The sequence below is a fragment of the Crotalus tigris genome, unplaced genomic scaffold (assembly GCF_016545835.1).
Source record: "Crotalus tigris isolate CLP2741 ecotype Arizona unplaced genomic scaffold, ASM1654583v1 scf7180000017549.6302385, whole genome shotgun sequence".
NCBI lineage: Eukaryota > Metazoa > Chordata > Lepidosauria > Squamata > Viperidae > Crotalus > Crotalus tigris.
This window is the reverse complement of record NW_024096467.1, coordinates 2777030-2798760: the sequence shown is the minus strand read 5'-3', so window position 1 is coordinate 2798760 and position 21731 is coordinate 2777030. Positions and strand designations below refer to the sequence as shown.

Here is a 21731-nt window from a genome sequence, read left to right as displayed (position 1 = left end):
TTCACCTTTATATTTATGGACAAACGGTCTGCTATAACATTTTGTGCAGTAATATGTAGGGTCTTGCAACACATAAGGGTTCAACAGCAACATTGGTAATCTAGCTCAACAGCTGTAGCAAATAATTGCCTATTGCTTTTATATTATTATTTATTATCTTTTTATACAGTACTGTTTATTGTTTAGCTGTTCATAGGCTAAGACTCTTGGCATGAATAAAGAATTTATTCACACAGAATCATCCTTCCAGTTTCATCTGTTTCTTATTAATCTGATACTAGCACATCAAGAAGAATCCAATTATACTAGAGAATTCACCATATTTTGTATAGATTTTGAACACCAGCCTCAGTTGGTCAATTAAGTCTCAACTGATGGAAGGTTAACTTCTAATGGCAATAGAGATGAATCAACGATTTCTAATGGTTTGCCCTCATGGTTTCTCCCTATTTCTTAGGGTGACACTTTTCATCTAGATTACAACCTTGGAGTTTCCTGAAGTTTTCTCATGCAGATTCTGACCATATCCAACACTACATTGTTTTTTTGAGATCAGCTAAAATAATTAAGTGCCACCACCTGCTGTGACAAGCATTACAGTTTTAGAAGAGATAACGTACCTCATTTCCATCCAGAAAGACTTGATCCTCATGAGGCTCAAGTTTAAATTTTCTCTTTGTCTCTTTCTTCTTAGGTGTCCCAGGGGTCTCATCCTAACAGTATATAATGGGAACATGAAGAATGAAATAAAGTCCATAAGTGTATCTCTTGTAAGTATTCTAATTGTTTTAGAGATATAAAAAGCCTTCTTTCATCTCTCTGCTGCTAATTATTTTTGTCTGAAACAACTAAATTCAAGAGAAAGATCAGATTCAATTTTTCTGCTAGGATATCTTTAAAATTAGATGACTTTAAATTCATAATTTCCTACTTCATTTCCTCCATACAGATCAAGAAATCTTAGTTAAATCTTAGTTAAAAATAAATATTAGATATTTACTATGCAGTCGCTCAGTAAGCAAGATTTCCACTGATTGTTCTGCTCACTCTTTTTTTTTTTTCCTTAGAACATCAAGTTACATAGTATGGTGAGCTCTTACTACTTGAATATCTTTATTAAACCAAGAACCAAACTGCATTCTTTTGAAACAGCAAACTGACTATACTCACTGGAGCAAAATTTGAAACAGATCAGCATTCATGCTTTATGTCATGCTTCGGATATTCAAAATGGATGTTTTCTAAGACTGAAATGCTTAAAAAATTATCAGTCAAAATTGCCAAGTTTTGTTCAAAGGTCATGCTGTAATTTTGTTTCAAACTGACAGCATGGCTCTTTCAAACTGATTTATGCATATATCTACTATGAAGTCTCTCAATACTATATATGGTATCACCATCCACCCCAAAAAAGGGGAAATAACTAACACTTGATCTAGCACTAGTTAAATACTGATAAGCATCACTTAAAGCAGAGATAGAGAACCTGGGTCAACCAGATGTCTTGGAATTTATTGTTATTTTTGAAGATACGTTATCAATGATATGAGTGTCTTATAAATACTGTAACAAACAGGTTGTGTCAAGACTAAAACAATTATGTTGCCTGCGTAGATTATCCTTTAATGAAACTTAGGAAAGTTCAGCTAATACAAGACTCTGCTGTTAATACACAGGCAGGACAGTTGATGTCTCATTACACTACACCAATTTTTCAGTTATACTGGTTAACTGAGAGTGGAAAGTATGAAATGTACCATCATAGAGTATACTGCCTCAGATGTTCCTAAAATAAGTCATCCCAGGTATAATCAGAAATGGTCTAATGAGTGGTCAGAAAATCCCATAAAATAAAATTTTGCACATTCCTGTAAGTCAGTGGTTCTCAACTTGTGGGTCGGGACCCCATTTGGGGTCGAATGACCATTTTACGGGGGTCGCCAAACAAGGCTGTCCGCCATTTTCCCCCCCTTTTCTTTGGCCACACCCCTGGCATCCGATGATGTATAAGTGGTTGGGGGTCACCACAACATGGGAAACTGTATTATGGGGTCGCGGCATTAGAAAGGTTGAGAACCACTGCTGTAAGTTGATAATTAGTTTTCAGGATCACATTTGCCGTGATGCTGCAAATATTTAAAGCTCTAAATGGTGCTTCCAAAAATATATATCACTACATGAACTTGAAAAGGAATGGCAGGCACACACAAGTTCTGTGAACTTTATACAGTATGCAAACGAAAACCAGGTTAGGCAATCTAAGTGCACAGATGCATGTTGAGTCCTGATTTAATTTTTATGTATTTTAAAATTAGAGTTCCATCTTAACTAAATAGATTTCTTATAGTAAGGTTGCTCTCAGCTAAATGTGGGGAACTACACTCACCTTCTTGCCCTCTTCTTTTTCACCATCCTTCTTTTTTTCTTTTTCTTTTTTAGCCTTTTCTTCTTTTCCACTATCCTTTTTGCTCTTCTTCTCATCTTCCTTTCCACTCTCAGTCTTCCCTTTCTCTTTTTCCTTTTCTTTCTTTGTGTCCTTGTCAGGTTTCATTTTCATCACTTTTAATGCTCGGTGAAAAAACTGTTTCTTTAGAAGTCTTTAAAGAAAAATAAATCTGCATTTTATTTGACGGATAACGTACCAGGAAATAAATGGTATTGTAGCTTTTGAAATAAACTTTGACCAAGCAAACTGATGGTTTTAATTACTATTTCTCTTGGTGGATTCTCTAGAATGTAGCAAAACACACATACCCTTAAAAAAATTAAATGTACTTGGAACAGAATTTCAGCTTGACTCCACATTGGCACTATTTTATAAATCTTCTTGGAAATTTGATTTAGAAAAATGTGTCTATTTTCTATAGTCATATATTAACAACATTTACATTTCCAACTGGTTACTATTTTACAAGGAATATGTATGTCTATTATTAATTACATGTATAGCAGGGGTGTCAAACTTAATTTCACTGAGGGCCGCATCAGCATTGCGGTTGCCCTTGGGGGGGCTGGGTGGGTGTGGCTAGAGTGGGTGCAGCCTACTGGGTGGGCGTGGATGGAGTGGGTATGGCCTACTGGGGGGGCATGGCCAGTTCTACATCATTCGCGTCAAGGGTGCCTGTGGGGCCTGGGCAGGAGTGGGACAGATCTGAGGGTCTCTGGCAGAAGGGGGTGGGACCGGGGCAAGTGCTAAGGCATGGTCCACCGGGGCAAGTGCCAAGATGGCCACCACAAAATTGTACATTGGCTCCCGGCTGGCCTGGGTCAGGGCCAAGGCAGCGGGGGCCGTTCCCTCACTGTTTCCAGGATGGCTTTGCAGGCCACATGAAACCACTTCGCGGGCTGCATCCGGCCCCCGGGCCTTGTGTTTGACATGTTTGATGTATAGGGTCATCAACATTTAAAAAAATCAGATTCGTTTTACAATGGTCCTATTTTGACAACCTAACCTAACCCAATAGCAAAGGAATTCCTCATACAATGTGATGATTAAAAATAGTTTCTTCAACATTGTTCTTTATGAACAGTTTATTTCACTTCTACAAAACATAAAGATTTAAGAAACGGATTACTGAATAACTTTTCTTCAACTCATATAATCTCTGAAAACTTTCCTTTGGGATGCAATTACTAACAAAAGACTATTAAGTGTGTCATTTCTACTACCGTAATTTTTTTCCTAGCTTAACTGAGCGTAGTATAATTAAAAACAAATTTCAATTAGTTTTTTTTTTAACCCACTTTGGATTAAATTCAAACATGCCAGCCCAAAGGTGCTATTGAAGGAGCAAAGTTTATAAACCCAACTTTTCTCATTGGAGCATTCCCCAAAGCTGTCCTGGAGGGTCAAGGGGATCCTGAAAATGAAGACTGGGAGCTGCAGGCAAAAGGGAAACTGATGGAAATCACCCATCTCATCTTATCCAGCAAAAACTAGCATGTGTACTTTACTTAAGGATCTTTTGTGTACTATCATCAATATGTATTTAATTTCACTCAATTTTGTCCAATTCTCAGCAACTGCCTGGACACTGCCCTGCCGTTTTCTTTGCAAGGTAAGAGATTTACCATTGCATCTTTCTAGAGCTATGCTGACTCAGGAATTCTGGGAGTTGAAGTCCATGAGTCATAAATGAGCCCAGGTTAGCTACTCCTGGACTGGCCCAAGGTCACCTAGCTGATTTTGAGTTTAAAGTGGGACTAGAGCTCATAATTTCCTGATTTCTAGTCTTATGCCTTAACCACTACACTAACTGGTTCTCAATGTATTTATAAATATGTATTTAACAATATTCACAACATTTATGATGATTTTTAAATACCAGGATCCTACCTGTTACAATAATCCACTATTGACTCTCGAGTTGTAAACAGAGCTTCTTCTCCTTTCTTGGCCTTTGCCCACTTAGAATCCAAAAGGCAGTCCACAGCTTTGGAGGCTAATTGAGGTAGGGTGAAGAAAAGACATACAACTTTCAAAAGAGCACTGACCATGAAAATGTGGCTGAAGTTTAATGTTCTTTGATCCAAGTTGGGTGAGCATTGAGGGGCTTTTGCTTAGAAACTGCTATATTAGCAACCCTATTAAGATAAGCATCCAAATAATAGGAGCAGCTCCGACTGAGCCCAAACTTAACTCAGAAAATAATCTGGATTGTTTTATTAAATTACTTGTGCAAAATAAAGATTTGAATAAAAAATCTTTCAGTGGTACTGGTTTCAATCTGAACGAGCCACCCATGAAATTTGGGACGCATTTTTATAAATCTGGAGTTGTGAAGAGTTCTGTGTTAACTCCCATAATTTAAATCAGTGGTTCTTAACCTGGGTGATATTGCCCCCCTGGGGGCGATTTCATTTTTCAAGGGGGCGATGGAATGAAAAGGGGCGACGTGGGGGCGAAGGAACAAAAAGGGGGCAATATGGGGGCGATGGAGCGAGAAGTTTTGGGGACACTTTTGAGATTTTTTCGTACAGTGAATAGCTGTATATCTGTCGTATAAAAACATCCGATGATCGCTATTAGTGGATTGAATTGTGTTTTCAAATGTTCCTCCAGCTAGCTTCAGTACAGAACGCCGTACATATGTGAATACGCATCGCTTATCTTCATGCGTGTTGCACAGCAGCCTCCACCCATACAGTGGCACGCCATTGGCCAGAATATGGGAGATATGGGAAAAAGACTGGAAATAAATTATTTGCATTGATATGTCCTGATGACAATTTTAAAGAAAACAAAAAAAGTGTTTGCATAAATTGAAGAATTATTTCCTATGTTGTGATTGAGAGGTTATGTTGGGGGAGGGGGGCAATGACAAGTTCCTCATTGGCTCAAGGGGGCGATTTGTTCAAAAAGGTTAAGAATCACTGATTTAAATGTTATAACTTTACATTTCTATTCAATTGTCAATTGAAAACAATTCTAGTGGAAGAAATGGAGAACATTTTAGCACATTATGTCTCCTCTGTGGCAGCCATTTCCTGTTCCCATTCCATTTATGACCTATTCTAAGCTTTAACCTAAAAATGAACAGATATTCTGGAATATGTTAAGAAAGCATGCAAGATGTTGGATGTCAAGCTTTCTCTCCTTTTAAAAAATTAAAAACTGAATAATTGTAAGAAAGACTGTGGTATTTCAGGAGTGTTTTTAAAACACAGTATAAAACAATTAGGGAATTAAAGCAGTTCCACTTTGAAGAATAACTAGTATTATCCACCTCTGGTCTTGAACTAAAAGTGAGAAATATCAAAAATATATAAAATCATGGCTGGTATGAAAAATATGTGCCAAGGTTTTATTCCCCCATCCCACAATATCAGAAAAGAACCAGGTAAATAAAATGAGGGAATAAAAGAAATATTTCTTTTAAATAAAAGTGTGTGTATCGCGGGAGGGAAGATGTCTGTTAAAGCAGAATGTCTATTAAATGGAACAGATTTGTTGTATTTGTCTTTTTCCTATTAAACACCTTTTAGGAATTACACACAAACAGAAATGATATAAGGATAGAGGTTGCTATATTCAAAGTCCAAACAATTTAACGTAGTTCCATTATCAAGTTTTTCCCATAGCGAAGTTGAAATTTATTGTTATTTACCTATGGTGATAGCATCAAATTATGAATGGTTCTATCTAAAAGTTCTGAAATAACCATTTGGTGGTTCAAATTTTGGGAAAAACGAAATCTGGGTGTGAATAGCAGGGCAAGGCTGCTACCTTCTCTCAGCAAAAAACAAGAAGATCCAGAGGGCATTTAAAAACACAAATCTATTTTAATATATTTATTGTGTATATGTAACAAAAGGTAATGAAACTGCTACAAAAGAATTCTAGGTATAGATAAGTGCTCTGTACCAAATGCAAGCCCTATTTATAGTAAAATCAAGATTTATATTCTTCTGTCTTTTTCTCCACCTGTGAAATACAGTGAGTGCAAAGCAACTTTCTTTTGGGCTTCTTATCTCTCCCCTTTGTTTTGGTAATCAACTAATCTGATTTAAACTGTTGCTTCTGGATTTGTGAACTGGAGTGTCTCCCACACTGCCCTCAGCAGTTTGCAGAATGGCACATGTAGCAGTGCATCTACCTTCAGTTTCCCCAATGACTTCCGTTTCCCCTTTGTCTTTACCTTTTGTATATGTCTCAGCACAGCATACTTTCTGCCTCTTATATAGGTGTTCTTCTTTTCCTTCATTTTCATCACCAATGTCTCAGTGCATCAAATCCCCTTAGTCTGTCTGGCTCCAATCTTCCTAGTGTCTTCTTCCATCATAACAGTAACTATCAATTCCATGTATGGCACATCCTTTAAGATAACCATTCTCCAGTCCTTCTAGCTGCTAATAACCCTGGCTCCCCCCCCCATCTCTCTCTTAACCATTTCTTTCAGAACCAAATCTCTTGAATGTAACAATGTCTGATAAAGAACAGAGATGGTCAGGCTGAGCCGGAGGGTTAGGGTTAGGGAGGGGTCAAATGCATCATCAGTCATGAATACCTTCATGCCCACAAGAGATCTAAGTCCAGCCAACCTTGAATTTCTTCTGTTCTTAACTCACACTGATTTTCCTTGACCGTTAGTAATTCAGATTCTTGTAGAGAGCTTAAGCTTACAATAAATCTTTATATACATTTGAACTGCCTGGATCTTCTGATTTCCTTGATGCTTGACAGAACGTTGGATTAGATGCCGCTGGTCAAGCTTTTATTTTAAATATAATTTTTATTGAACACATTTTTAACAAACAACACAAATATTAGGATAGAAACAGAGAAAAGTATACGAGCTATACATAGATGAAAGTTGTACATTAGAATTATACCAAGTGATTTGTGGAATTGGAATGGAAGAAAATGCCTATCGAATTGTTACTCTTTTATGCATAGTCCATACATTACTTTTTTGAAACATCCACAGCACATTTTAACAAGTTCCTGTGTTCACTGGGGATTTTTCCCTCATACAGCTGCTTCTAATATTTAATTACAAAATCCCTTAAATAGTACAACTTCTGATGATGAAATAGCTTCATTATTTAGATACATGCAATGTATCAACTTACCAATGAAATAATCAACTCTGTGTCCCATCATGTTGGTAGACTTGGTTGGACAGTTGAAGCGAAGGTATTTGGCAACAGCCTTCTCTTCTTTGAATGGTTCTCCCACTTCCTATAAAAAAAATAAAAAAAAATGTTATAATTTAACCTCTTCATTTGAATTCAGAATTTATGATATTTCTTACTAGTTTTCACAAATTTCGTGTATCTATGAAAAATAATTGTTTGTAAGTATTGGGCAAGATTGATTGAGAAAGCAAAGGCTTTGAGTTTGTCTATCAATTATTTTAGGCTTTCAACTGCCTCTGAAGCCTAAATGCATTCTCTGATATACTTGCTGATTCAATATATTCTTAAGATGCAGTCTTAAATCTTTTCCCTGTTCTGGCAAATCCATAGTTCTTTGTTTCTTCCCTAAGGGGATCAAAACTGAAATCACAGAACCAGGCTTTTTCCATTATAAACTTAATAGTGAAATTTGCACTGTGGAATAATACATCAACCTGAACTCAACTGCCCTTTTTTGATCTTTAGGTAGAAGATTTTCAAGTGCTTCAATATGTCACCAGCTATTTTGTATGTTTTAAGTGCCATAGATTTAAATTTAGTTATGACTTCTTTATCTGCATTTTTCCTCTTAAATTTTTATGCTGCCCCCTCCTTACAAAGTGACTTTTACATTATTGTTTTATTTATATTTTAATTTATTGTGCTTTTGACTGCAATCTATAAATATCAAATAAATATATGCAAATAAGTAAAAAAGCAAACTGGAAACTGAGCACTTTTCCTATAATAGTTATGGTTAAAACACCACATTCTAAACTAGTAGCATTAATTTTCCCCATTATTCAAATTTTCCAGTAGAAGGGAAGTAAAATAACAAGTAACTGAATGGTAAAAACATGTGAACGAATCTTGCTTAGTTGTATGGCAATGATACAGATGCACAGAAATCCTGTTAAACAGTGTATATCTTTAAAGACAAATCATGTAAAACAAGCTTATTGGTGTTAGTTACTTCTTTTCTCTCTTGGTAAGCTGATAGCAGTCCTTATAATACTATTATATAAGGACAGAAATCCCGTGCACTATATTTAACAAGTCAAATTAATAATTTTTCAAAATTCAGTTTGAATACATAAGCAGTCACTGAGTTAAAAATTAAAGAATTTCCTCTCCCCGTTACTTAATACAAAGCAAACTATGCAAGAGAGATCATTTCAGCAAGTTTTATGGAGGATTTGGAAGATTAATAAATAATTTACTGACCAACTTTATTCCACAAGAAATTTCCAATTCTGCTATAAATATCTAATGATCTGATCAGTCTAAAGGGGAATCTGGTGACTAAATATTGTTACCACAAAGCTATTAAAATTTGTTTTATATAAAAATAAGAATACAGCTGAAGAATATTGAATACTGAAAAAACATCTTTTTGCTTATAAACACTTCATCAATTACTTCTACTGAAACCAGCTGATATATTTTGTAATTATTATTCAAACAGCAGTATATACGTAAATGTATTTATTTAAAAATATTAAAAATAAGTTTTGCCTCAAATATCTTGTAATCTAAATTTCTACAACAGCAAGACAACAGAGGGATGAAGTGAAACGTAGTGAAGCATTAAGAAAAAAAAATAATGTATACAAATTTAATCACTTACACTTTCACATACCTTATCTAATGTATGGAATAATTTTCCAGTATGCAGGCCTCAGACTTAAAATACATTGTTATCTCAGTGAACATTAGGTATTTTTTTAGTGAGGTATATGTATAATTAAGACTAAATCAATTCTAATAAACAAACAAACAACCCTATACTGACAATTCAAAAATAAACTTCCACCACTGCTTTAAGTACACTTTTCATTACACTAGTAACAGCTGGCAGAGGAGATAGATATTGGGCATTTGATTTGCAAGTAAGTAATGCTTCATTCAGAGTTCTGAGTATACATTTACATTGTTTGGAAACACTAAAGCATAAAAATCTGCATAATAATCCATCTACTGGATCATATGACACGCCAGTTTCTATTAACAGCCAACAAATTACTAACCAGCTCATTTTGACACAGATCAGGAGGAAGCCGTGGCTTGTACACAGGTGTACCTTCAGGACTTTCACCTACAATTTCCCACATGGAGCCTTTGTGCAGAAATCAATCAGTGGGGAAAAAACGAAGACTTCCAGTGTAAATACTAATAACTATGACATCTAACAAAGAAGGTCTTACAGTTGCAGAATAGGTAGTGAAACTACTAGCTGACTAGGAAACTATACCTTTCACTGGATAAGCCAGCATGAATAAGGAAATACTGTTATGTAAAATAGGAAGGAGTGTTATCATAGCTCAACACTCTTACAAATTCACCTCAGTATTTTAACATCCCTTTTTTGGTTAGAGGATTATTTAGAAATGGTGTAATAGGGAAGGATTAAAAAAAAGTGATCTAGTTAACGTTTTAGAAGATTTGAAGTCTTAACTGATATTTATTTCTTATGTCTAACAGTTCTTGAATCTACTACTTGAATATCAGAGGGTTATATTAAAAATATTCATGATCAACATATACATGAATGTAAGTGTTTCCATTTACAGGCCACACGTTCTAATCCTGCCTTAGCTATGAAACCAGCTGGGTGACCATGGGTCAGTCACTCTCTTTCACCCAAATTCACGTTGCAAGATTATTGTGGAGAAAATAGGAGGAGGAAGGTATGCTGGATGTATTCGTTCCTTTGAGTTATTTGTAAAAATAATAAAGGAGAGAGAGAGGGAGGGAGGGAGGGAGGGAGGGAGGGAGGAAGGAAGGAAGGAAGGAAGGAAGGAAGGAAGGAAGGAAGGAAGGAAGGAAGGAAGGAAGGAAGGAAGGAAGGAGGGGGGGCAAAGCAATTTTCTGCTCAAAGCAAAGAATTAGATGCCAAACTCTGACTTGGATGGTGGAGAATGGAAAGATTTATATTCCTTGCAGACAGCTGGTCATTTGCATTCTTTTAGAGCAGGGGTGTCAAACTGCCGGCCCGTGGGCCGGACACATCATCCTGAAGCCGCGCCCACCCCATTGTGGCAATGGCAAAACCGTCCCAATACATTGCGCGACGTCACGTGATGTCGCGAGTGTGACATGTCTGTTTTAGAGAGTCGTTGGGGCCATTACTTGTGTCTTCAGGGTCACCTGAGTAGTGCAAATGTGTGTGTGTGTGGCCTTCTTAACTGCAGGATGTTTTCTGCCCTGTGTCCCTTCACTGTTGAAGACAGGCGTAAACTGTTGGGGATAAGTCTGTGTTGTCTGCATCTCAAACTGTTTTAAGATTCAAAGCATGGATGCTCCACTAAATAAAGATAGATTCTTATTGATTAGATAAGTAAGTTTTCTTTTTGATATATTCATGCTGAACTGATTCTGTTGTTGATACTTACATATAAACTTAATTTTAATACTGATCTACAGTATTAAAATTACACAAGACATTTAAACATGCAAAAACTAAATGTTACTTTGAAAATTATTCATTTTACTCAATTTTATGAGGCTTACATATATCTCTTGGTCACCTTTTTGCTTTCTCTCTTTTCTTGCATGTTTTTGATTCAGTTCTCTTTGACAATATACATTATTGGTGTTGAAATAGCTTCTAAAATAAAGTTCATTGTTCAAAACATTTGCTGGTGTCAGGTGCTGATTTGGGACATTCAGGCCATACAATGTGATGTTATATATACAGAACGTATATTCAGGTTACTTTGTCAGACAGCCATCTGAACTTTCCTCTCTAGTTGGCTGAATCAAGTCAACAGACAGTTTGTTCGGGCAGAGCAGAAAGGAATCCCCAGATCACAGTATAACAGAGTTCTGGTTTTACATGTGCACAGTCAATTATATTGTTGATTTTAGTTAGAAGGTTCATACAAACATATTTACCTTATAGCACTGCAAAGTCCAAGAACCTGCTGTTAGGCTGCTTCTCTGAATTTCCCAATGAGGATAGAGCAGTGTTTATTACCTAACTTTCTTGGACTTCCTAAAATAGCCTTCTGCTGTGTATAATTCCCAATTCTCTTCCATACTAACCCCAACAACTCTCTATATGCAAAAAGTATTAATACAAAGAGCTGCAAATATTTAGCTCTGCACTGGTTCTGCAGTGGTTTTAAAGCTCTTGCTTGCACAGATCATCTCCTAGTCCCCCTATACACAATCTGCATCAATAAGGCTTGATATGAAATGGACTGATATGAAATATGTATCAATTTTATCAGAAAATCAGTTTCTGAAATGTAGGTCTTTTCTCAACTCTTCCCTGAAACATGCACCAATATGCGGTATATGTGGTGTGTGTGTTGGGAAGGCTTTCAAATCCTATATGGACTTGTCATTTCCTGTGTTACATATTCTTTATGTAAATTGGTATTTGTAGAGAACAGTACAGAGTACAGTACAATACTCATTATATCCAGAACATTATCCTATATTGTAATGAAGCTTTTTGGCACAAGCTCATTTTTTGTAAATAAACTTATTTAAAAATGATGCGTATTGGATAGAACTCACTATCAGCCAGGCAAAACTAAACAGATAGCTGAAAATGTGTGACAAACTAGATCTAGTTTTCCAATGTTTCTCTATATAAATCTGTGAAACTATGTTTTAGTATTCAAATTAAAGTAACAATATATCATTTTCCACTTCGAAATGCCAACAATATTTGACAAATCAAATCTATTTCTATATAAAATTTGAAGTTTTGCAGACTTTCCTAGATTGCTGTTTATGTGCATTACAATGTTATTGCCTTTATTATCAATACTTTGATTTCAGGTGTAAAGTATTTATTGCCTCTTTAAAATAATTATTGCACAGGCCTTTTCACATATAGCACAGTCATAGTTCCTGAAAGTTATACAATGGCTGGGCTAATTTTCTTCCTCATTAAATATATTAGACTTGATAAATCCAATAGTATTATTTCTTTCTTACTCAAGTTGTTTTTTCCATATTTATTTTTTAAATGTTATTTGTTGTTTTAAGTATTTCATCCTGTCATAGATTACTTCTAGATTAGCACTAAATAAAAAGGATAAATTGACATCCTACAGTAAAAACATCAACTTAATCTTTTAATTAAGTTTTAATGTTTAATTTTAACTATCCTTGCCTCTATTTTAAATTTTTATATCAGTTTTTATGCTTTTATTTTTTTGTATACTGCCTGGAATCCCTGTGAGGGAGATGAGTGGTTTCTAAATTTGATAAAGAAACAAATACTATATCCATAAATTGTCAAAACCAAGTTTCAAAATAATCTTGTGCAAAAATAAATATAAAATGACCTTTTCTCTGAATTGCATACTCTTAACTTAGACATTTAAATAGAAATCTGTTAAAAATAAGCCAAGTGCATATATTGCATTTTTCTGATTTTATCTGGACTTCAAAACTTTTTTTAATTCTTGAAAAGAACAGAATGTATGACTTAAAGCAGTGTTTCCCAAACTTGACAATTTTAAGGCATGTGGACTTCAACTCCCAGAATTCCACAGCGTTGCTGGCTGTGGAATTCTGGGAGTTGAAGTCCTCATGCCTTAAAATTGTCAAGTTTGGGAAACACTGACTTAAAGCAAAGGTCCCCGACCAGAGAGGCTGTGGTTTTGAATACTGCCTGAATCCCGAGGATGGAGCTTTCCTTGTTTGTGCGGCCTGCTTGCTGGCATGCTGCGGACCAGTGCCGGTCCACGGACCAGAGGTTGGGGACCCCTGACTTAAAGGATATTTAGGTCAAGTATAAAATGTTTGAAATCCAGCTCATTCAGGAACTTTATTTCACAACATAAGGAATTAGAAACAAACATGTCTCTAAGAACAGATTGTGCTGTCGGTTTCTTGCATGGATAAATACATAAATTGACCTAATTTTTTTTTAAAGTCAGCATCTACCTAAAGTACCAGTGGGTGATTAAACATCGAAACTTTTATTTGTGAGGTGATCAGCTTTCTCTTATACAACTGATTATCTCAAATAGGATATTATAGAACGTAGCATTTTTTAAAATTACAAATTTGTAAAAACTGTAAAGATCTCTGTTAAGGTTCATAAGGCAACTGGAGATATATGCTTAACCTCATGCATGTGTTCTCTAGCATTATACTGAATTTTGTCCATGAACACTTGACTGGGGCGACATTAATCCTAAGGTAAGAGTAATCCTATTTTAATAAAGTGGCATAATAAGAAATTATGTACTGTATACCTAAAAGCTCATTGTAATAGACTAATTAGAGAAAGGCACTCAGAAATATCCATTGAATAAGAGAGCAGGGAGTCCAAGGATTTATGTCATTCTCATCAATTTACCTCAATTGCACAAATATCATTTACACTGAGTAATGACATTCTTATACAAATGATATGAACTGCAGAAGAAATTTGGTCCACTACACATGAAGTCTGTCATAGTGATGTCTAACAAAACAAGATTCCACTCTGTAGGGTCAGAGCTGTAAAGGCTGGGTGGAGGTGGAAAATAAATTCAGGAAACAACTGATGAAAAAATGCATTATAAAACAGTTTTTGGATGATACACATTTTAACATTAAGATGTAAAAGAAACTGGTCTGCATTTGGAAATTAAAAATTAAATTAAAATTTTAAAAAATGAATGTGGAAAAGGTAAAATTTAGTTAATAGAGACAATTCTTCAGTTTTTAGGACGGAAAGGCACTTCAGGTTCCCAAAAATAAGACTTATTAGACACTCTCCTTCAGTTTTTTTTCCATTTTCCCCCTGAAAATTAGCCCTAATTGTATCCGTTCAGAATACTTCTTTCTATTTTCAGTATAAATTTTCTGCTCACTGGTTTTTCCAATAGACAAAAATGAAGAGATGCTACATTGCTTAAATTTCAGTAGCTTACAGCTTCATTTTAATAAGGTTACTCATTTTATAGTAAAATGAGTAACTCTGTAATACTAATTCTACAATAAACTCTATATGACAAACATAGATGCTTTTGGAATAATAAAACAAGTTTTATATACAGTACATAAAAGTAATGAAATACTGCATACATTTCCATTCTTTTCTCAAAATTTCTATTCTTTCCCCCCAATAGAAAAAAAAATCCTTTTGTTTGTTCCAAAATGTTTAGGTATTTTCCATCTTCTACATAGATAAAATATTATGCTATGTTCTTTCTTTGCAAATTAGGAATTCCTATTATTGCTTGAAGATTATAAATGACTGAATGAAGGATTATGAAGTTTTGAACACATTAATTACTGTTCTTTATATATACTAACATTTAGAAGATAATGTGTTTTCTTAAAATCCCATTTTAGGGATTTTTGCTTATGTTGTCTTCAATCTCAGGGAGATTCTACGGTCCTAGTCTCTAGAATATCTGAAATAATGTTTGTAATTTAGGAGGTAGGGATTTGTTTGTTTGTTTGTGCATGCTTCTCATCTCACAAATGCAACTCACGGAGGTTAACAAAATTTAAAAACCATACTGTACAAACCAAATAATAAACAAAACTGGAAAACAGCAACCAACTCTGGGGGCTGAATTAACCTTTGGACACCATGCCTTGGAAAAATGGCTTTTCTGAAAAGCCAACCAAGTCATGTTCCACTGGACCAGCATTTTGACAGAAAAGCACACTTTATGGGATCCTATGAGATGACATTCTCTAATTTCAAATATAAGGAAATAAAGACCACAGAATTCTTAATCCATCTATTAATAATGTAAACATGCTTGATTTTCAATAAAAGAATGTAAGAGATAGATGCATGTTCACTGTTTTATTTTCCTAGTAGTTTTTTTTATTAGTACTTGTTTGCTACAATGCTCAAATCAATAAACAATAGGATTTACAAATGTATGGAGAGCAGAGACTAAACAGATTTAGAATCACAATTCTATAACTGGAATTCTGTTAAGGTCATTTTGTTGAGATCATATCCAATTATATTTCTAAAGTATTTATTATTTATTACAACTACTATATGCATATGTACTGCATACCTACAGCATATGAATAAAATTATAACTATTCAGAAATAATTTTCTAGTTGCTATCAAAGTTAACTAATGTGTATTGCTAACATACATAAACATGACTGAGCAAATTAGATAGTATTTTCAATATCTGACACATCTTTCATTAGAATCATATATGGGAAAAATGCTCAGGTATTTTAATTTGTGGGTGGTCCATCACTGGATATTTTTAAGAAGAGACTAGACAATTATTTGTCTGAAATGATATAGTGTTTCCTGCCTGAGAAGGGAGTCTAGATTCTAGAAGACTTCCAAGATACTTTCCAACTCTATTATTCTATTCTAATTTTATCACTTCAGCAGACAGCATTCTGGTTTATCTTCGAAATACGTAAGAGTCCTTTAAAGATGCTACATTATGTATTCCATAACTACTTAAAAAGTATATATAACATGATCATCATAAAGCAATAGGATTAACAGCACTGGACTTGAAATAAGAAAAACACCTGCTTTGTTCCTCTCATGACGACAAATTAAAAATAATGCAAATGTCATAGGAAAAATCACGTGTTTATGCATTGTCATTACATCAAAGAAGAATGGTTCTTTATACTAGGGGTCCCCAACCCCTGGTCCATGGACAAGTACCGGGCCGCAGCATGCCAGGAACCGGTCTGCACAAACAAGCAAAGCCCCATCTGCGGGATGCAGGCAACACAGAAAATCATGCACCCTCCGGTCCACGGAAAAACCTCTCTCCGTGGAACCAGTCCCTGGTGCCCAAAAGGTTGGGGACCTCTGCTCTAGACAACTGCATATGAGGATATATATAAATGTAAGGAAAATTCAGAAACTGAATGCATATTGAACATAAGAAGTTGGCTGTTCATTCAGGTGTAAAGCTCTATGGGCAGTTTTGGGTCACTTTTCTACCATTTAGTCTTATATGTACAGGTAGACCTCAACTTACTACCACAATTAAGCCCAAATTTTCTGTTGCTAAGCAAGACAGTTAAGTGAATTTTGCCCCATTTTACAACATTTGTTGCCACAGTTAAGTGGATCACTACAGTCATTAAGTTAGTAACATGATTGTTAAGCTAATCTGGCTTCCCCATTGATTTTGCTTGTCAGAAAGTCGCAAAAGGTAATCACATAACCCCAGGACATTGCAACCGTCATAATAAGCATGAGTCAGTTGCCAAGCATCTGAATTTTGATACCATTATGAAGATGCTGCAATGGTTGTAAATGTGAAGAGTGGTCATAAGTCAGCTTTTTCTGTGCTGTTTTAACTCCAAGCGGTCACTAAATGAACTGTTGTAAATTGAGGACCAACTGTATCATACAACTGTTGGCAGCATAAATAAATTGGGGGTGAGAAGAACGATATACATCCCTTGACCAGCTCCTGGGCTGCATGAAAGATTATACATACATGAATAACTGCGTCTTTAACCATGCATGCTAGGATGAGGAGGATTAAGGTGATAAGCGGCTATTTGAGGGCACACAGAATGTAGACAGTAAATAAAACACAGACGGATTGTGCTGAACACAATTTTTGTTAAAAAAAAATCTTTTAGTAATAATTAGGACAGGCAGCTCTGCCTCACTATAACGTGAAAACCACCGACTGAGGAATTGATTTGAACTGAACTGAGATTTGGCAAAAAAAAAATAAAAATAGCAACGAAGTAGGAGGTGAGTAGGCAGGTGGGGAAGGTGCAAACAGATGTTACAGGTGGGAAAGATGGAAACGGGGTCGATGGTTACACCCTGATGACGGGAGGGGGGGAGTTAAGAAAAAAAGGTTTGGAGGGTGAGGACCAGACTCAGATAAACGGGTTTGGGGGGGGGGGTTTGCCCCGAAAGCCAGAGAAGGAGAGCCGGGAAAGGGCTCTGCGGAGAGGGCATAGGGAGCTGATCATGTGGCCATCGCGAGGGAGGGAGGGAGGGAAGAGGGCCGGGGAAGGGGCGTCGAGATGGGGGGGTCTCAGCGAGGTGCCTAACGGTCTCGCGGCGAGTGATGGAGATTGGGGAGGGGGCGCCCCTCGGGGCTTGGGGTGGCGGCGGAGGCGGAGGCGCTCGGCCCCGAGAAGGGGGAACTGGAGGGACCACGATCTCCCCTCCAGAGGAAGAAAGCGCCGGATGCGGCCGGCCCTGCGGGGGGGCGAGCGGCGGGGGACGGAAGAGTCGCAGAAACGGCAGAAGAGATGCTGACTGGCGGCGGCCTCGGGGGGGAGGGAAGGGTGACCGGGCGGGGGAGGGGGTGAGCCAGAAGGAAGAGGGAAGCTAATCCCGCAGGCGGTTGCGAAAAGAGGGAGGAGATAAGCGAGCCCGGTACCTGGATCCGCTTCCTGTGTCTCCTCCGCTCCGCCATGATGTCCCCGTCTGGTCTCCTGGTGACGTGGGGCTGAGCCGGAAAGGGGGAGGGGGAGATCGAGGGAGGGAGGAGGGTGGGAGGGAGGAAGAGTGAGACGGAGCCGGCGCCAGCCAGCGGGCTCGCGAGGGGCGGCAACCTCGCGAGAGGCCGCGCGCGAGCCATTAGGTAACGCGCGAGCCATTGGGGGGGCGGGGCGGGAGCGGGCCGCTGAGTTTCCCTCGGGTCCTCATCGCTCCAAGGAATGGCGTTGTTTTTGGACGGCGACGCTCGCCTATTCACACGCAGTCCAAATGCTGGGGATTTGCTGCGGTGGTCCGCTTGGAAGGCGCTGCTGTCTGTGTGAAGGGAAGATGCCCTATGGGGTGGACAAAAGCATCCTCGTTCTGAAAAATGTTACCCCAAATATTCGAGCCAGTCTGTCCCAATAAAGTGGAAAACCGTCCAAATCCCAGGCTGGTTGTAGTCGGGGTGACCTTCGCGCATCTGGAAGGCACCAAGCGAGCGTGTTTGGTGAAGAGAGCCATGGGCTAGTGATTAATGCGGTTGTAGACGAAGCAAATGACAAAAGTCCCTAAATCCATCTAAATGCAGCCCACGGGCGAGCTTCCCAAGTTGTTACAATTTATTTTGCGCGTGGCAATAGAAATAAGCTTTTCATTTTCAAAGAAACTAAATGCCTGCTTATTTCAGGACAATGCTGTATATAAGAAGATGACCAAATCCTACATTATGATACGCATGTATCCAGTGAAGGATCTGGGAGCGATCCTCCCCATCTTAAATGCTGCAAACCGTGGCTCACACAAATAATAAAAAAAGATTATTGTCTTCCCCCATTGGTTATCATCAGTAAAAAAAAATGTTCTGCCTTAATCTTTTATGGTAGTATAGATTGGTTCCACTTTTTAAGTTTAGGCAACATTTTGAATTTTTTTTTCATTCTAAAATGAAATAATAGAACATTTTTAAATTTTTGTGCCTATTCCCTGTGGGGTTTTTTTGTAGACATTCAGATGCTTGAGGTATATTACTAGTAAGAATTGCAATCTATAACTGAAACCACATTTTGAAGAAGTGGTTTCAAACACTTACTTAACTAACGATAACCCAACAGATCTTGATAAGTAATTTACATTATGCTGCGAAACTTAAGAAATCCTTGGTCATATCCCAGAGAAGAGCAAGTCTGAAGTTTACCTACATTGATAAAAAATGAAAATGTTTTTAAGAAAAAAAATGAAGTGATACCTATAAACATGTCCAACCTATGAGCCACATGTAGCCCTGGAAAGTTAGTAATGCAGCCCCACTTTTAACATTTTTATGTAATTTATATACATTAACTATATTATATAGGTGGAAATCAACACCCCACTATGCTTTGGATCCTTCTGGATTGAAACAATTAACCAGCTATAAGCTGTTGTTTGGGGACACCGGAATGTGTTAACAGCACACTTTCTTGAGGAGGCAACTTTCGTGTCTCCCATGAATTAATAAACCTAGAAAAATTATTACCAGATGCCTTAAACTTACCCCTCTAAATAAGATCTACCACCTAGCTGGCATTACCCCGCCTGCTGTTTGCAGAGAAGCAGCAGCATACAGACAGAGACTCAAATCATCAATATCTAGACCAGGGGTGTCAAACTGCTGGCCCGCGGGCCGGACGCATCATCAGGAAACCGTGCCCACCCCATTGCCAGCAGTGGAGAAAAAGCTCCGATACATTGCGCGACTTCACATGATGTCGCGAGTTTGACATGTCTGATCTAGACAAAAACCTCTCTATGGTCTACAACCAACTCAGCAGAGACTGAAATTCAGGAAAAGGTTCCTTAGGTCGACAGAAGACTTTGAAGAATTTGAAAGCAGAATGGATCTATGGAAACCTACGAAGAACCAGCACTGAATGGAACCAACGGAGGAGGTGGCAACTGGGTCTGACGAAAGCTGGGAAGTGTGGAAACCATTGAACAGACTGCACAGAGTACAATAAGATTCAGAGACACTCTGAACAAATGGGGCTATCCTGTTGCTACTGCTCTGCGATTGTGGTGACATGCAGACAACAGTACATATGTATACCTGCCCTTGTGCCCCGATCAATGTAACTTGAGGATCTCGTGGCAGCACAACAGAACACAATGTTGCCAGTGTCTAGGCAATATCTGTTTAATTGGTACATATTTTAAGCTTGTACTTTATATTTTAAATTTTATGTGATATAGTATGACTTGTAATCGTGATGCTTTTGACACGAATAAACAAATGAACAAACTATATTATATATTTTATATGCAGCCCAAGACAATTCCTCCTCACTTGATGCAGCCCAGGGAAGCCAAAAGGTTGGACATCCATGACCTATAATATTATACCTACTGGTTATAATGTACCTAATGGCCAAGTTTATAACCCTTTTCTCTCTGTATTTATGTAAACGGAAACAAAAAAAGCTGCTCCATAGATAGGTTTTGACATTTCTAAATTAGTGGTTTTCTAGGCCAGCTTATTCCTCTCTGAAGCCATAGCCTTGAGTTTTAGAATAGTATGAAATTTACTTTGGGCGATGTTGAGTGGGTGATAATAACCTTGCAATTGTTCAGATTAACCAAACAGAAACAACCATCTGGGTAATTTGCCTTGAAGCAAATGACAAATTGTCTGAAGATAAGGATAAAGTTGGCATTGAAATGATGGAGGAAGATGGGTATAGAAAGGATTGTGCTGTTCTTACTGGGTTGCTTAGAAGCCATGCTTGCTATGGTCTATGAAGATTCTCAGTCATCCAGGTCATGGTTGTCCTAAAAGTGCTTTTTCAAGAGGCAACTGGGCTTTCTTGTGTTTTTCTTTGAAGACGTTTCACTTCTCATCCAAGAAGCTTCTTCAGCTCTGACTGGATGGTGGGAAAGGGAAGGATTTACCGTATATTCCAGCGCATAAGACGACTTTTGAGAGCGTCGAAACAGCCTCCGAACTCGGGGGTCGTCTTATATGCCGAGTCATCTTATACGCCGGAAATAACGTAGTTTCCGACGTATAAGACGACTTTCTAGGCATGCGACTTGGCATCGATCGTCTTATATGCCGGAAATACCATAGTTTCTGGCGTATAAGACGACTTTCTAGGCATGCGACTCGGCGTCGATCATCTTGCGACTCGGCGTCAATCATCTTGTGACCCAGCGTCAAACTAGGGAGTCGTCTTATACGCCGGGTCGCCCTATATGCCAGAATATACGGTATATTCTTTGCAGACAGCTCGTCATTTGCATTCTTTTAGAGAGTCATTGAGGCCACTTGGAGGTTTATCTGTGTCCTCGGAGTTACTTGAGTAGTGCAAAGAAGAACAGGAATGTCCAGTTGCTTCTTGAAAAAGCACCTTTGGGACATACTTGCTATGCTTTCACAAATGTGATAATCCAATGACACATGAAATCGAAAAAGCATAAGATTTTTTAGGCTTATGTAAATGGTGTCCTGATAAAATAATTTCAAGAAGGAGTTCACTGCATGACCTGCGCAGTTGAAGAAAATGTTCCTGATGGCTTTTAGCATAATGAATAAGAGATCTTGCACATACTACATTATTATCTGACTTCAAAGTTTTACTTTCAACTGAAAACAATTAGAAAGAAGAACAAACTAAGGTGTTTGTGTATGCCAAAGAATGTTTAAGTCTGAATGGTTTGAAAAGTCACATCATGATGATTTAGTCTAAGAGAGACCAATGTTTGAGAGCCAGTTTA

General features: G+C 37.5%; 1 protein-coding gene across 2 annotated transcripts in view; it reads right to left on the bottom strand.

Moving 5' to 3' along the window:
• SEC62 (SEC62 homolog, preprotein translocation factor) overlaps window positions 1–18084 on the bottom strand; it is a 28278-nt gene extending 10194 nt beyond the window's left edge. Inside the window, exons 1-5 of one of the 2 annotated variants that reach the window (XM_039337669.1) lie at window positions 17941–18084; window positions 7573–7681; window positions 4337–4442; window positions 2387–2597; window positions 621–713 (exon numbers count right to left, since the gene is read on the bottom strand). In XM_039337669.1, coding sequence (XP_039193603.1) covers window positions 621–713; window positions 2387–2597; window positions 4337–4442; window positions 7573–7681; window positions 17941–17976 — 555 coding nt within the window. In that variant the 5' untranslated portion in view covers window positions 17977–18084. Of the gene's footprint in view, window positions 1–620; window positions 714–2386; window positions 2598–4336; window positions 4443–7572; window positions 7682–9644; window positions 9757–17940 lie in introns of those variants that run through there. The other variant, XM_039337660.1, reaches the window with a different exon arrangement.
• Between the last annotated feature and the right edge of the window lie 3647 nt (window positions 18085–21731).